The sequence below is a fragment of the Mobula birostris genome, chromosome X, assembly GCF_030028105.1.
Source record: "Mobula birostris isolate sMobBir1 chromosome X, sMobBir1.hap1, whole genome shotgun sequence".
NCBI lineage: Eukaryota > Metazoa > Chordata > Chondrichthyes > Myliobatiformes > Myliobatidae > Mobula > Mobula birostris.
This window is the reverse complement of record NC_092402.1, coordinates 18,461,442-18,475,158: the sequence shown is the minus strand read 5'-3', so window position 1 is coordinate 18,475,158 and position 13,717 is coordinate 18,461,442. Positions and strand designations below refer to the sequence as shown.

At 40.0% G+C, this 13,717-nt stretch overlaps 1 protein-coding gene across 6 annotated transcripts in view; it reads left to right on the top strand.

Moving 5' to 3' along the window:
* Window positions 1–13,717, top strand: part of LOC140191482 (phosphatidylinositol 5-phosphate 4-kinase type-2 beta-like) — a 238,037-nt gene that overhangs the window by 104,025 nt on the left and 120,295 nt on the right. For 4 of the 6 annotated variants that reach the window (XM_072248931.1, XM_072248930.1, XM_072248933.1 and 1 more), the window contains exon 4: window positions 4,002–4,070. The exons of the other annotated variants lie outside the window; for them this stretch is intronic. In XM_072248931.1, the coding sequence (XP_072105032.1) occupies window positions 4,002–4,070 (69 nt within the window). The remainder of the gene's footprint in view (window positions 1–4,001; window positions 4,071–13,717) is intronic. 6 annotated transcript variants of the gene reach the window in all.

Sequence of the window (13,717 nt, the reverse complement as noted above, 5' to 3'; positions counted from 1 at the left end):
GTCTCCAGCAAGGTGAGGTTTTCAAAGAAGGAAAATTGGAAGGCCTTAAATCCAAGAGGTTCTGCAGCTGCTGGAAATTCAGAGAACACACACAAAATGCTGGAAGAAAGCAAGCCAGACAGCATCTATGGAGAGAAATAAATATTCCGTAATTTATTCTACGAGACTCTGATGAAGGGTCTTGGCCCGAAACATCAACCATTTATTCCTCTCCATAGATGCTGCCCGACTTGCTATGTTCCTTCAACATTTTATGTAACAAAACAGATCTGTCCTGAGCTGGGCATTAAGTGGCAATGTGTATTAACAGCAGGAAAATTCATCTATTGTCTTCCCCTATGTAGTTTCAATGGGACAGAATCAGAATGTCCCATGTAGTATTAGCTGGAAGATAAATTGTGTATAGGTTTTATTTCCTGAAGACTGATTCTCATTTTTAGTTAATCCATAATTATGCTATCCATAATGTCATAACTCCAGAACAATCCATAACACTTTAGTTTATTTGTCATGCTAATTAGCATTTACTTCCAGATTTACTTAATTCTTCTGCTTAATTCAAATTTCTCATCTGCTCTGGTGTGTGTTAAATTGAAATCTATGAGCCGTTTGTCCAGTGCTCTGGCAGTCACCTCTGTCACATGCATACTGTCATCAGTGATGGAAGTAGAAATCTACTCAGTGGCCTCTTCATTAGGTACACCTATACACCTGTTGTTAATGCAAATATCTAATCAGCCAATCATGTGACAGCAACTCAATGTATAAAAATATGCAGACATGGTCAAGAGGTCTGTTGTTCAGATCAAACATCAGAATGAGGAATAAATGTGATCTACGTGACTTTGACTGTGGATTGATGTTGGTGCCAGGTGGGGTGGTTTGAATATCTCAGAAGCTGCTAATCTCCTGGGATTATCATGAACCACAGTCTCTAGAGTTTACAGAGAATGGTGCGAAAAATAAAAAAAAAACATCCAGGAGCTGCAGTTCTGTGGGCAAAAACACCTTGTTAATGAGAGTAGTCAGAGGAGAATGGCCAGAATGGTCAGAATGGATCAAGGTGACAGTAACTCAAATAGCCACGTGTTACAACAGTGGTGTGCAGAAGAGCATCTCTAACTACACAATAAGTCAAACCTTGAAGTGGATGGGCTACAGCAGCAGAAGACCACATTGGGTTCCACTGCTGTACCTAATAAAGGGGCCACTGAGTGTATATCACTGATAATAAACCTGATTCTGAAGGAGGTTTATCTACCTGAATTTGAGATGTTATACTGTTTCAAATTAAACTAAACATGGACACAGGCTCAAGCTTGCACTGGGTACATTTAGGTCTTTGGTTTGGGAGTTTCTTGTTCACGGTCATAAAGTACTACAGCACAGAAAATGGTTCTTTGGCCCATCTAGTTTACACTGAACTATTTTACCCTCTAGTCTCATCAACCTACAGCTGGATCATGGAGGTTTTTGAGAAGTGAGATTAGAACGTAGAAAATCGACTTAAACGTGAGATTCTGCAGATACTGGAAATCCAGTTGAACACACACAAAATGCTGGAGGAGCTCAGCAGGTCAGGCAGCATCTATGGAGAGCAATAAAGTGTTGATGTTTCGGGTCGAGACCCTTCATCAGGACTGTGGAAAGTAGACTTTCTGCTTTCCCTCAAGACAGTTTATTTCAGTTTCACAGAGCCCCCACTAAATTTCCCTGTAACCTATTCTACTCCCAGATTCTACCACTTACCACACACAGGAGGAGATTTTGCACAGACTAATTAACCTCCCAATTCACACATAGAGTAGCGTGGAAAAACGCTCAGTCACAGATACAAACTCTGCACGGACAGCACCTGGATCACTGGAACCACACTACTGTGCCTTTGATTCAAAGACTCTAGAACCCTTTGAGATGGTTGCAGAATTGAAGAACATTTGGGTTATTGCAATCTAATGAATTAAGCTGGCCTAAATGGGTTTCTACTTTTTAAGAACCACAAGAAGTAGGGAGGGGAGCAAGCCATTCATTGCAGTGTGATAGTATAGTGGTCAGTGTATTGCTTTACAGCACCAGCTGCCATTTCTTCTGTGTTAATGTTCTAAATACTGAAGTATGGAAAGCATTTTGTGGTTTGTACTGTGAGTAACAAAGTTAGGAACAGCTTGATCATCATTTACTGTTTTGAAGGTCTTTGCAGCATTTTGTACTCAAAAGGAAAGGTTTGTATTTATGTGGAAGCCTTTGTTGACCCTGAAAGCTCCAAAGACTCTTTGCAGTCAATGATGTAATGTTAAAAATTCAACCAGATTCATATGTACTGTCTGGTTTAGATAAGGTTTAGGGCAATACTGTCCGTGGCATCTGAAAGTAGTGTTAGTTACCAACTCTGAAGGGCGATTAGAGTAGACATAACACAGGATACCATAAAGGACATTCTACCTGCTTGCATCACCACCTTGTACGGAGGGGCTACTGTACAGGATCGAAAAAAGCTTCAAGAAGTTACAAACTCTGCCAGCTCCATCATGGGCACTAATCTCCCGAGCATGGAGGATATCTTCAAACGGCAATGCCTCAAAAAGTGGCATCCATCATTGAGGACCCCCATCACCCAGGACATGCCATCTTCTGATTGCCACCATCTTCTGATTGCCACCATCAGAGAGGGGGCACAAGAGCCTAAAGATATGTACTCAATGTTTCAGGAACAGCTTCTTCCCCTCCGCCATCAAATTTCTGAATGGACAATGAACACATGAACATCACCTCACTGTTTTTTTCTTTTTTTTGCTCTCATTTTGCACTACATATTTAATTTAATACAAACGTTTGTATTTCTTACTGTAATTTATGGTTTTTTATTATGTATTGCAATGTACTATGCCAAAACAACATATTTCACAACATATGCCAGTAATATTAAACATTATTCAGATTCTGATATTTGTGGTATAGACATTGAATCAATCAATCAAAGTAAATTTATTACTAAAAAACATATACAGTGCCTATAAAAAGTATTCTTCTCTCCCCCTCCCTCCAAGTTTTCATGTTTTATTGTTTTACAACATTGAATCAGTGGATTTAATGTGGCTTTTTTTGACACCGATCAACAGGAAAAGACACTTTTGTATCAAGGTGAAAACTGATCTGGCCTGGAGTGACCAAGTCAGAATCCAGACCTCAATCCAATTGAGAATTTGTGGCTGGACTTGAAAAGGACATGCAATCCGATAGAGCTTGAGCAGTTTTGTAAAGAAGAGTGGGGAAAAATTGCGGTGTGCAGGTATGCAAAGCTGAGAGAAACCTATCCACACAGACTCAAGGCTGTAATTGCTGCCAGAGGTGTATCTACTAAATACTGACTTGAAGGGGGTGAGCAATTATGCAATCAATTATTTTGTGTTTTATATCTGTAATTAATTTAGATCACTTTGTAGAGATCTGTTTTCACTTTGACATGAGTCTTTTTCTGTTGCTCAGTGTCAAAAAAAAGCCAAATTAAATTGACTGAAATGTTGTAAAACAATAAAACATGAAAACTTACAGGGGGGGTGGTGTTAATACTTTTTATCGGCACTGTATGTCACCATATTCAACCCTAAGATTAATTTTCTGGCAGCTGTTCAGGTGTTCACAGTAAACCAAAAGAAGTACAATAGAATCAATGAAAAAACTACATACAAAGACTGACAAACATCCAGTATGCAAAAGAAGACAACTGCAAGTAAAAAGTAAATAAATAATACTGAGAATATGAGTTGTAGGGTCTTTGAAAGTGAGTCCATAAATTGTGGAAACAGTTCAGAAATGAGCTGAGTGAAGTTATCCACACTGGTTCAGGAGCTTGAAAAGTAATAACTGTTTAAAGGAGTGTCACTTTGTTTGATCAAATTTATCATAATCTGGTTTTGATTCCTTTTCTAATGTGTTTTCATTGCCTCGCAAGCAGATACCTTAATGATAGCAATTGATGTTTTAATTCTTGTTGTTTATAGCGGTCTTTGTCAAAGCTTCCAACACAGGAGCTCGAAAAAATAACAGTGAACATGGGTTTAGTCCGCCAGGTCAGTTACAAAATGGCAACTTGCATCTGAGTTTTACCACAATATCCTGTCTGCTGCATTGCACACACTCCTGTAGGTAATGTGAGGTCTGCTATTAACATGTTGCAAGGACAGAACCTTCAATAATGATTGATTTCTTTGCAAATCTTCCATATTAAACGATTTGCCCAGTAACATGCAAATGAGCTAGTTGTTGCTAATTGGAAATCCAGATGCGACTAATTGCATTCCTCATTCATAAAGAGAATACAACTTATTACACTATCTTCAAGCATGTGATCTCAGCACCCAGTTGCATGGAATCTGCATGTGAAGTTTGTTTCAATGCATTTGGGAGAATGAAAGTGATTTTTTAATGTGTAAGGCATGCACTAAAATACAAACGTATATGCATGTGATTACAATCGTGTCAAGTGGTCATATCTGTGGATTGTCACCAATTTCCATTGAATGTTAATGTGATAGAAAAACAGTGGAATACGTGCTGATATTCTTCGAGTTACGAATGCGACATTGTAACTTGGGGGGTCTGTACTGGGTTCAACTTGTGCTTGTATAGGCGAGCAATGCTGGAAAATGAAATATTTGTCTGTTATTCACTCAAGCACTCAATTCAATCAGGAATCAAAACATTTAGACCTGAACGTGGAAGTGGTCTATAGTGTTCTGGCTACGATTCTTAATTCAAAACCTTAGGACCTCCGTCCAGTGAATTTGCGCGATATTTCCCTGCAACTTATGTTCTTATAGATTCTGATGGAGATGACCAATTTTGTGTTGTTGTACATGGGGTCATAGAAAATTTATAACATGAGAGGCCATCTAGCCCAACATGTTCCATGCCAGTCAAAAGAAAAGCCCCACTGTACAACTTGCACTGGGTCTTTAATCCTGCAGGTCATACCTCTTCAACTGCATATTCAGGTATATTTAACTACACTGAGAAATGTCTTGGTCTTTTTAAGGGAGTGAATATCAGTAGAAACCACCCCCCCCCAACCCTTCCAAAGCTCATCTAAAAATAAAAGCCCACATTTCCAGCTCTTGACAGTGTGAAATTCTACACAGTTGCTATTGATTGTCCTTCTGAACACATTCCATGAAGGAATCTCCAGTTTCTTGGTTCCTACATCTTTACCACAGTAAGGGTGTGGGAAATGAGGACTGTTGTGAATCTGCACCCACAGCAAAGTGCCTTTACTTTGCTGTGAATTAGTTCAGTTCAAGAGCAATAACTGCTGTTTTGACTGGAAACACTCGCATCCTGTAGGTAAATCCATATTTGACCAAGACTGCAGTGCAAATGTTCTCATGTTCCTTGGTTAGGAATGTAGACATTTTCCTTTAAATTTGGGAGTTCCGGTCCCTGGGCAGAAAGATTTTCATCATTTTCCCCCTCTGCTGGTTACCTGTAAATCTCCTTTGCTAAAGAAATCTGTCTATCCTATTTGCATCACTTAAGCCTTTTATAATAGACCTCAGTTGTTTCCTGTCAATCTCCTTGGTTCCAAGGTAAATAACCCCGGTGGACCCAATTTTTCGTAACAGCCACAAACTTCATGACTTGACATAATTATAATAAATCATCCCCGCAGCTACTTAAGCATTATCGTATCTTTATGTTAATGTGACGGGAACCATTCACAGTATTCATGTTAAGCTCTTACTAGTGTGGTACACACTAGAAAACCTTCCTGCAATTATGTAAAAGATAGAATCTTAGAACTTTTCTGACCTGTACTTAGAGCATAGAATATACAACAGCACAGCGCAGTATGAGCCGTTTGGCCATGATGACCTTTTAATGGCTCTAAGATCAATATGATGCTTCCCTCCCTCATAACCCTCCATTTTTCTTTCTTAGATATGCCTATCTGAGAGTCTCTTAAGTTTCCCTAATGTATTTGCCTCTACTACCGCCACCCCGAGCAGTTTCTAAGCACCTACCGTTCTCAGTGTAAGAAAAATTTATCTCTGACATTCCCTCTATACTTTCCTACAATCATCATTTTTTTAAAAAACTGTATTATCCTTCTCTTTCTCCCATGGTCCCCTCTCCTCTCCTTTCAGTTTCCTCCTTCTTCAGCCCTTTATCTTCTCCGGCTATCGCCTCCCAGCTTCTTACATCACCCTCCATCTCCCACATATCTTCCCCCTCATGTGGTAGCCTCCAACCTGATAGTATGAACATCGATTTCTCAACTTATAATTTTTCCCCTTCTCTCTTCTTCATTTCCCCATCCTGGCCTCTTAATTCTTCTCTTCAACTTCCAATCACCTCCTCCTGGTGCCTCTGCTCTTCTGTCAGATTCCTCCTCTTCCAGCCTTTTCTACCTATTACCTCCCATCTTCTTGCTTTATCTCCCTTCCCCCTCCCATCTGGATTCACCTATCATCTTCTGGCTTGTACTCATTCCCCTCCACCCACCTTTTATTCTAGCATTTTCCCCCTTCCTTTCCAGTCCTGATAAAGGAAGGGTCTTGGCCTGAAACATCATTTCCATAGATGCTGCTTGACTTGTTGAGCTCCTCCAACATTTTGTGTGTGTTACTTTGGATTTCCAGAATCTGCAGAATCCCTCGTGTTTGGGACTTGTTCCATCTAGTTAACACTCCCACCTCACTGAAGCTTTGTTTTTTTTGAGTTAGGATATCTTAAATCTGATTCCCATCTTAGCATAGCTCATTTCATGCTCCATGCATAATGTATGGAAATATCCTTTTAAAGGATGATCATAATAAAATAAATTGATACTGAACCATGTAAATGAAATTTTTAAAAAATCAAATATTAGCTTTACTTGTCATATATATAAACCCCATTTCCAGAAAAGTTGTGATATTTTCCAAAATGCAATAAGAACAAAAATCTGTGATATGTTAATTCACGTGAACCTTTATTTAACTGACAGAAGTACAAAGAAAAGATTTTCAATAGTTTTACTGACCAACTTAATTGTATTTTGTAAATATACACAAATTTAGAATTTGATGGCTGCAACACACTCAACAAAAGTTGGGACAGAGTTAAAATCAGATTGAAAAGTGCACAGAATATTCAAGTAACACTGGTTTGGAAGACTCCACATTAAGCAGGCTAATTGGTAGCAGGTGAGGTATCATGACTGGGTATAAAAGTAGCGTCCATCAAAGGCTCAGTCTTTGCAAGCAAGGATGGGTCGTGGCTCACCCCTTTGTGCCAAAATTCGTGAGAGAGTTGTTAGTCAGATCAGAAGGAACATTTCTCAACGCAAGATTGCAGAGATTTTAGGTCTTTCAACATCTACAGTACATAATATTGTGAAAAGATTCAGAGAATTCAGAGACATCTCAGTGCGTAAAGGGCAAGGTCGGAAACTACTGTTGATTGCGCGTGATCTTCGAGCCCTCAGGTGGCACTGCCTAAGAAACCATCATGCTACTGTGACAATTATAGCCACCTGGGCTCGGGAATACTTCGGAAAACCATTGTCACTCAACACAGTCTGTCTCTGCATCCAGAAATGCAACTTGAAACTGTATTACGCAAGGAGGAAGCCATACACCAACTCTATGCAGAAACGCCGGCGAGTTCTGTGGACCCGAGCTCATCTCAGATGGACTGAAAGACTGTGGAACCGTGTGCCGTGGTCAGGTGAGTCCACATTTCAGCTAGTTTTCAGAAAAAACGGGCACTGAGTTCTCTATGCCAAAGATGAAAACGACCATCCAGATTGTTATCAGCGAAAGGTGCAAAAGCCAGCATCCGTGATGGTACGGGGGTGCATCAGTGCCCACGGCATGGGTGAGTTGCATGTACGTGAAGGTACCATTGACTCTGAGGCGTATATTAGGATTTTAGAGAGACATATGTTGCCATCAAGGCGACGTCTCTTCCCAGGACGTCCATGCTTATTTCAGCAGGACGATGCCAGACCACATTCTGCACAGGCTACAACAGCGTGGCTTTGTAGACACAGAGTGCGTGTGCTTGACTGGCCTGCTGCCAGTCCAGATCTATCTCCTATTGAAAATGTATGGTGCATTATGAAGAGGAGAATCAGACAGCGGAGACCACGGACTGTTGAGCAGCTGAAGTCTTATATCAAGCAAGAATGGACAAGAATTTCCAATTGCAAATCTACTACAATTAGTATCCTCAGTTCCAAAACGATTAAAAAGTATTATTAAAAGAAAGGTGATGTAACACAATGGTAAACATGCCTCTGTCCCAACTTTTGTTGAGTGTGTTTCAGCCATCAAAATCCAAATTTGTATATGCTTACAAAATACAATTAAGTTGGTCAGTAAAACTATTGAAAATCTTTTCTTTGTACTTTTGTCAGTTAAATAAAGATTCATGTGAATTAACATATCACAGATTTTTGTTTTTATTGCATTTTGGAAAATATCCCAACTTTTCTGGAAATGGGGTTTGTACATCAAAACATACAGTAAAATGCCTCATTTGGTTCAAATCAAATCAATGAGGATTGTGCTGGGCAGTCCACAGGTGTTGCCACGTTTCTGGTACCACTGTAATATGCCCATAACTCACTAACCCTTGTGAGGGTTAGGAATGTGACTTTGGAATGTGGGAGGAATGTTCATCATGTTGTTTCTTTGCTCTCCTGCTTTTCTTCACTCTAAACCCCCTTCCCCTTTCCTATATTCCCAAAGAGTAGGAATGGGACAGAATTATGAAATTCAGTCCCTATACTTCTGCCAGTACTTCAAATGACAATCGATTCCAGCCTCTGAGTCAATTAAGTTCACTCCACGTTCTTTGAAGTTCCTCTTTACTGGTATCTATCTAAAATACTGCAGATGCTGTAGGTTTGAAATGAAAATTCAAAATAATGGAAACGTTAAAATTCATTGATCTTGGTTTAAATTGACTATAAGACTAGTCTCTCTGTTGTGGGAGCTTCAGATGTACTCTAACCATCGCCAGCCTTTAATTTGTATTGAAATTTAGACTAAATTTTAGGATTTTGCTTCTTTAATATGGGTTTTTCCACCATAGGAAATGTTTTTTCCAAATCCACCTTAGTTACACATCTCAGTCATCTGAGCTAAGTGAGTAAAAGCTCTGTTAATTCTTAAAAATCTGCATTGTATCTCTGATACAGCAGAATATAGGGTTTACGGCAGATTTCTTAGCAATTCTTACAAATTCTCAATTAAATTGATCAAAATCCCTGGTTGTTACACTCATTGTTGGCCTTCATTAGTCAGGGAATTGAGTTCAAGAGCTGTGAGCTAATGATGCAGCTCTATAACACGCTGGTTAGACCACACTTGGGATTTTGTATTCAATTCTGATCTTCTTATTACAAGAAAGAGTGTGAAAGTTTTGGAGAGGGTCCAGAGGAGGTTTGCCAGGATGCTTACTGGATTAGAGATCGTGTCTTATAAGAAAAGGTTGAGTGAGCTATAGGGCTTTTCTCTTTGGAGAAAAGGGGGATGAGAGGTGACTTGATAAAAGTGTACATTTATAAGAAGCATACAATATCTTGTAAAGGTATTCAGCCTCCAGCACTTTGTTCACATAAATGAGTGTAACAACCAGGGATTTTGATCAATTTAATTGAGAATTTGTATTTGTGAATCACATGCTCCTTTTTCACAGTGGAGCCCCAAAATCAGGGGAATTTTAAAGCATGAAAAGCTAAAGATTCAAAAGCTGAAATGTCAGCAGTTCAAAAGTATTCATTTCCCTTTGCTCAGTACTTAGTTGAACCACCTCGTACAGCTATTATCTTTTTGGATAAGTTTCTATTAGCTTTGCACAACATGATGGAGCAAGATTTACCCATTCCTCCTTGCAAAATTCCTCAAGCTATGCCAGGTTACTTGGGGAGCAGCAGTGGACAGCAGTTTTGAAGACTTGCCAGAGATGTTGGTCAGAACTCTGACTGAGCCACTCAAGGGCATCAATTTTCTTCATTTGAAGCCACTCAATGGTTGCTCTGACAGTGTGCTTTGGGTTTTGTCCTGCTGAAAGACAAACTTCCTTCCCAGTTTAAGCTTTCTGGTGGAGGCCAGCAGGTTTTTATTCAGGATCTCACTGTATTTATCAGCATTCATCTTCCCATCAATCCTGGCCAGATTTCCAGTCGCTGCTGCTGAAAAGCATCCCATAGTATGATGCTAGCTCCACCATACTCTACTATAAGAATGGTGTTACCTGGTTGATGCACAGTATTAGATTTACGCTACATGCACAGCTCAATGTTGAGGCCAAAAAGTTCAATTTTAGTCTCATCCAACCACAAGATCTCCTTCCACTTCTTTACAGTATCTTCTAAGTGACACTTTGCAAAGTCATTACAGGCAAGGATATTCTTTTTGTTTAGCCAGGGCTGCTGCTTTACCACTTTTCCATAAATACATTTTTGTGCAAGACTTGGAGATTGTGGAACCATGAACTTCATCTCTAGTTGCAGCCACTGACTTCTGCAGCTCACTCAGGCAGGCTGATGACATCACAGTAGTCTCTCTTACAAGTGCCATTCTTCTCCAGTAACTAAGTTTAGAGGTGTGGCTTGATCTAAGCAGTGTGGCTCTGGTTTCATATTTTTCCACCTTTTCACAATGGACTGCACTGAGTTTCAAAGTATTTTCAGCACCTTTTGAGGTGGAATGTACCGTTCCCCAGAATTGTGCTTCTCTATTATCATTTCCTTGACTTGTCATGAATGCTCTTTTGTCTTCATTTTTGTTTGGTCTTTTGAAAATCTGTTGGATCTTACAGAGAGAGGGGGGTATTTATTCTTATGAATTCATTGAAAACAGATGATCCTCCAATTTTCTGCATCAACAAATTGGGTGAGTTGGTAAGGTAATATACAGTATTGCCCCTGAGAAAAGTTAGTATAGTAATTACAGAGGAGATGAATACTTTTTCAGCCTCACAATTTTTGTTTTTAAATTTTAGTCAATTGTTGACAGGTTTTGCAATTTTTCTTTTGATTTGACATGATGCCCAATGTTTCATAGATTAGCTCAAAAAATCCTACATCAACACATTTTAAGTTTAGAAAATGGAACAGTAAATTGTGAAAATAGTTGTGGGGGCTGAATACTTTTTCAAGGCACTGTAGATCAAGTGCATAGCTACAGACTTTTTTCCCCAAAGTACAAATAGCTAATATGAGGGGGCATCATTTTAAAGTTATTGGAGTAAAGTATAGGGGGTATGTCAGATGTTTCTTATGCAGGGGGTGGTAGGTACATAGAATGTGCTGTTAGGGATGGTGGTAGAGGTAGATACATTAGTCACATGAATGAAAGAAAAATGAAGGGCTACATGTGAGGGAAGAGTTAGATTGATCTTGGAGTAAGTTGAAATGTTGTTGCAGCAACGTGAGCTGAACGGCTTGTGCTGTGCTCTACTGTTCAATATACCAGTGATTTCTTTTTCTGTGATTATTGATCCCAGCCCAGCAGGCTGACAACGACTGGGATAATAAGGCAACGGTCTTGTGCTCAAGCTAAAGGCTGATTTATACTTGCGTGTACTAGCTTGCGCCGTAGCCTATGCAAGTGGGCTACACTGTTGTGAGCATTTATACTTGTGCGTTGGTGTGTCTGCGTCGCTCTGCAATTCGGGCACGTACACGCATGTGCACGTCATGCATTCGCACTTCCCGCGTGCGCACACACCTGCTGGTGCAAGGCTTCATGGTCATGGTAGTCTTTCTTGGGGTAAGCAAGTTTAAAGCTAGCGTCTTTTCTCATAAAAGCGAAATGTGTCCTCCATAATTTCGGAGGTCTGTAAAGCTTTATGGAAAGCTTTGCAGCCAGAGTTCCTTCCCTGCCCTTCAGTTGCCCAATGGGAAGCTATTGCAGCGTAGGAGGAAATGCGATGCTACCAAGCGGACCAATTGCAGTTCTTGTGGTCTGCGTTGCTGCGATGCGTAGTTACATTTTAGGAGAGATGCGCGTCAGGCTACGGCTTACGGATCCACGTAGGCACTGTGTAGGGTTCGCGGTTACGCCGTACCTACGCCATCAATTTGATGCACAGTATAAATCAGCCTTAAGCCGGTGAGAGTTTGAGAGAGTGAGGCTACATTTCTGAGGTCTGGAGACTTGCGCAAGGAGCTGGATGTTTGGGGATGATGGACTGTGGTGAGACAATGAGGTGTGAGAGTAGGAGAACATGAGGTGGTAAAGGAAAAGGGCAGCAAAGATGGAGCATTTGGGGTTTATGGAAGGTGAACATTTTTGAATAGATTAAATGTCTAGATTGTAGTTTGAACTGGAGGTCTTACCAATTCACATAGTCCATACCCTACCAAAATACAGACAGGAGTGTCAAAATTCCCCTTATTGTCTACATCGAAGTTTACCAGCCATCCACACACCTTCTTTCAGGATGCATTTCATAATATTTTTGTTAACTAATTAGCTTAAGTGCCTCAGTTCTTTCCACTTGTCACCCTTGATAAGACTTTATTGTTTCATCTTTTCAATGGCTGACTTTTCTGGTTTAAAGGAAGCCGCTGACATGCTTTATGTACTGCCTCCCTGCCACCCACCTGCTCCCCTCCTTCATAATCAGACACCTGCTGTCTACACACAAGGGCACTGGTAAGAAGAAACGGTTTTCAGAATGACACCAGTTATTAATTTCACAATTAACTTGTTTCACAATTTTATTTCCAAAAGGGATTAGTGAACCACCGTGAAGCCCCAGAAAATATATTAATATTGCTGTCCAATCAAATAAACCATTGTGCTTTTAATGTTAATTAGCATTTTCTGTAGGCAAATTGAAGTTAAATTGTTGACAGGTTTTCTTTGGTTATTGTTGAGCTGAACCAGCCTATTGAATGATCCAGTAAGCCTTGCAATTTGTCTACCTTTAAGCAGATAAAGGAAAATGCTGCTTGATTTATATCACTGTTTCAAACTGCCACGTGAATAAAATGTGGCTAGTTTATTCTGGGCTTTCCAATGTCCTTCTTAGAAATGAATTAAGCATGCAGATTGTGAGAATTTAGCATTTACTCTCTGCAGTGGAGTCATGCTTAGAATGTACAACGTGACAGCATAGAGCAGGCTCTTTAGCCCATTATATTATGTCACCCTTTTGACTTATTCAAAGATCAATTTAACTCTTCCCTCCATTTTTCTTTCATCCATGTGCATATCTAAGAGTTTCTTAAATGCACATGCCTCTACCACCATCAGGCATACCACATAGCCACCAACCTTTGTGTAAAGAACTTAGCTCTGATATCCCCCTATACTTGCCTCCAATTATACCCTTTTGTATTAGCCACATTTTATTGCATTTGACTATAATGATTAAACTATCTCATGTAATACCTGGCAATGTTATGGACTCCCCACATGGTTATGCTTACCATAGTTCAGGAGCCTTTGCCATAATGAGCACTTAATTAAAGTATATCACCTTTGCTGGGTCATAGGTTGCCAACAGCAGATTGCCAGAGTCCTCTGTCCTTAGCTAGTCTTTCAAGTTGTCTCCGGGTGTGGCCCATATTCAAAGATCCATTCTCTTCCATCAATGAGGTATTTAGAACATCTGTTGATGTTTCTGTATCAGTGAGATTTTACAGAATAGGAATGCAAGCTCCATGCCCAATCCTCCTCCTTTCGCAGCCAGGCTTGGGACTATCCATGGTGGAATTCAT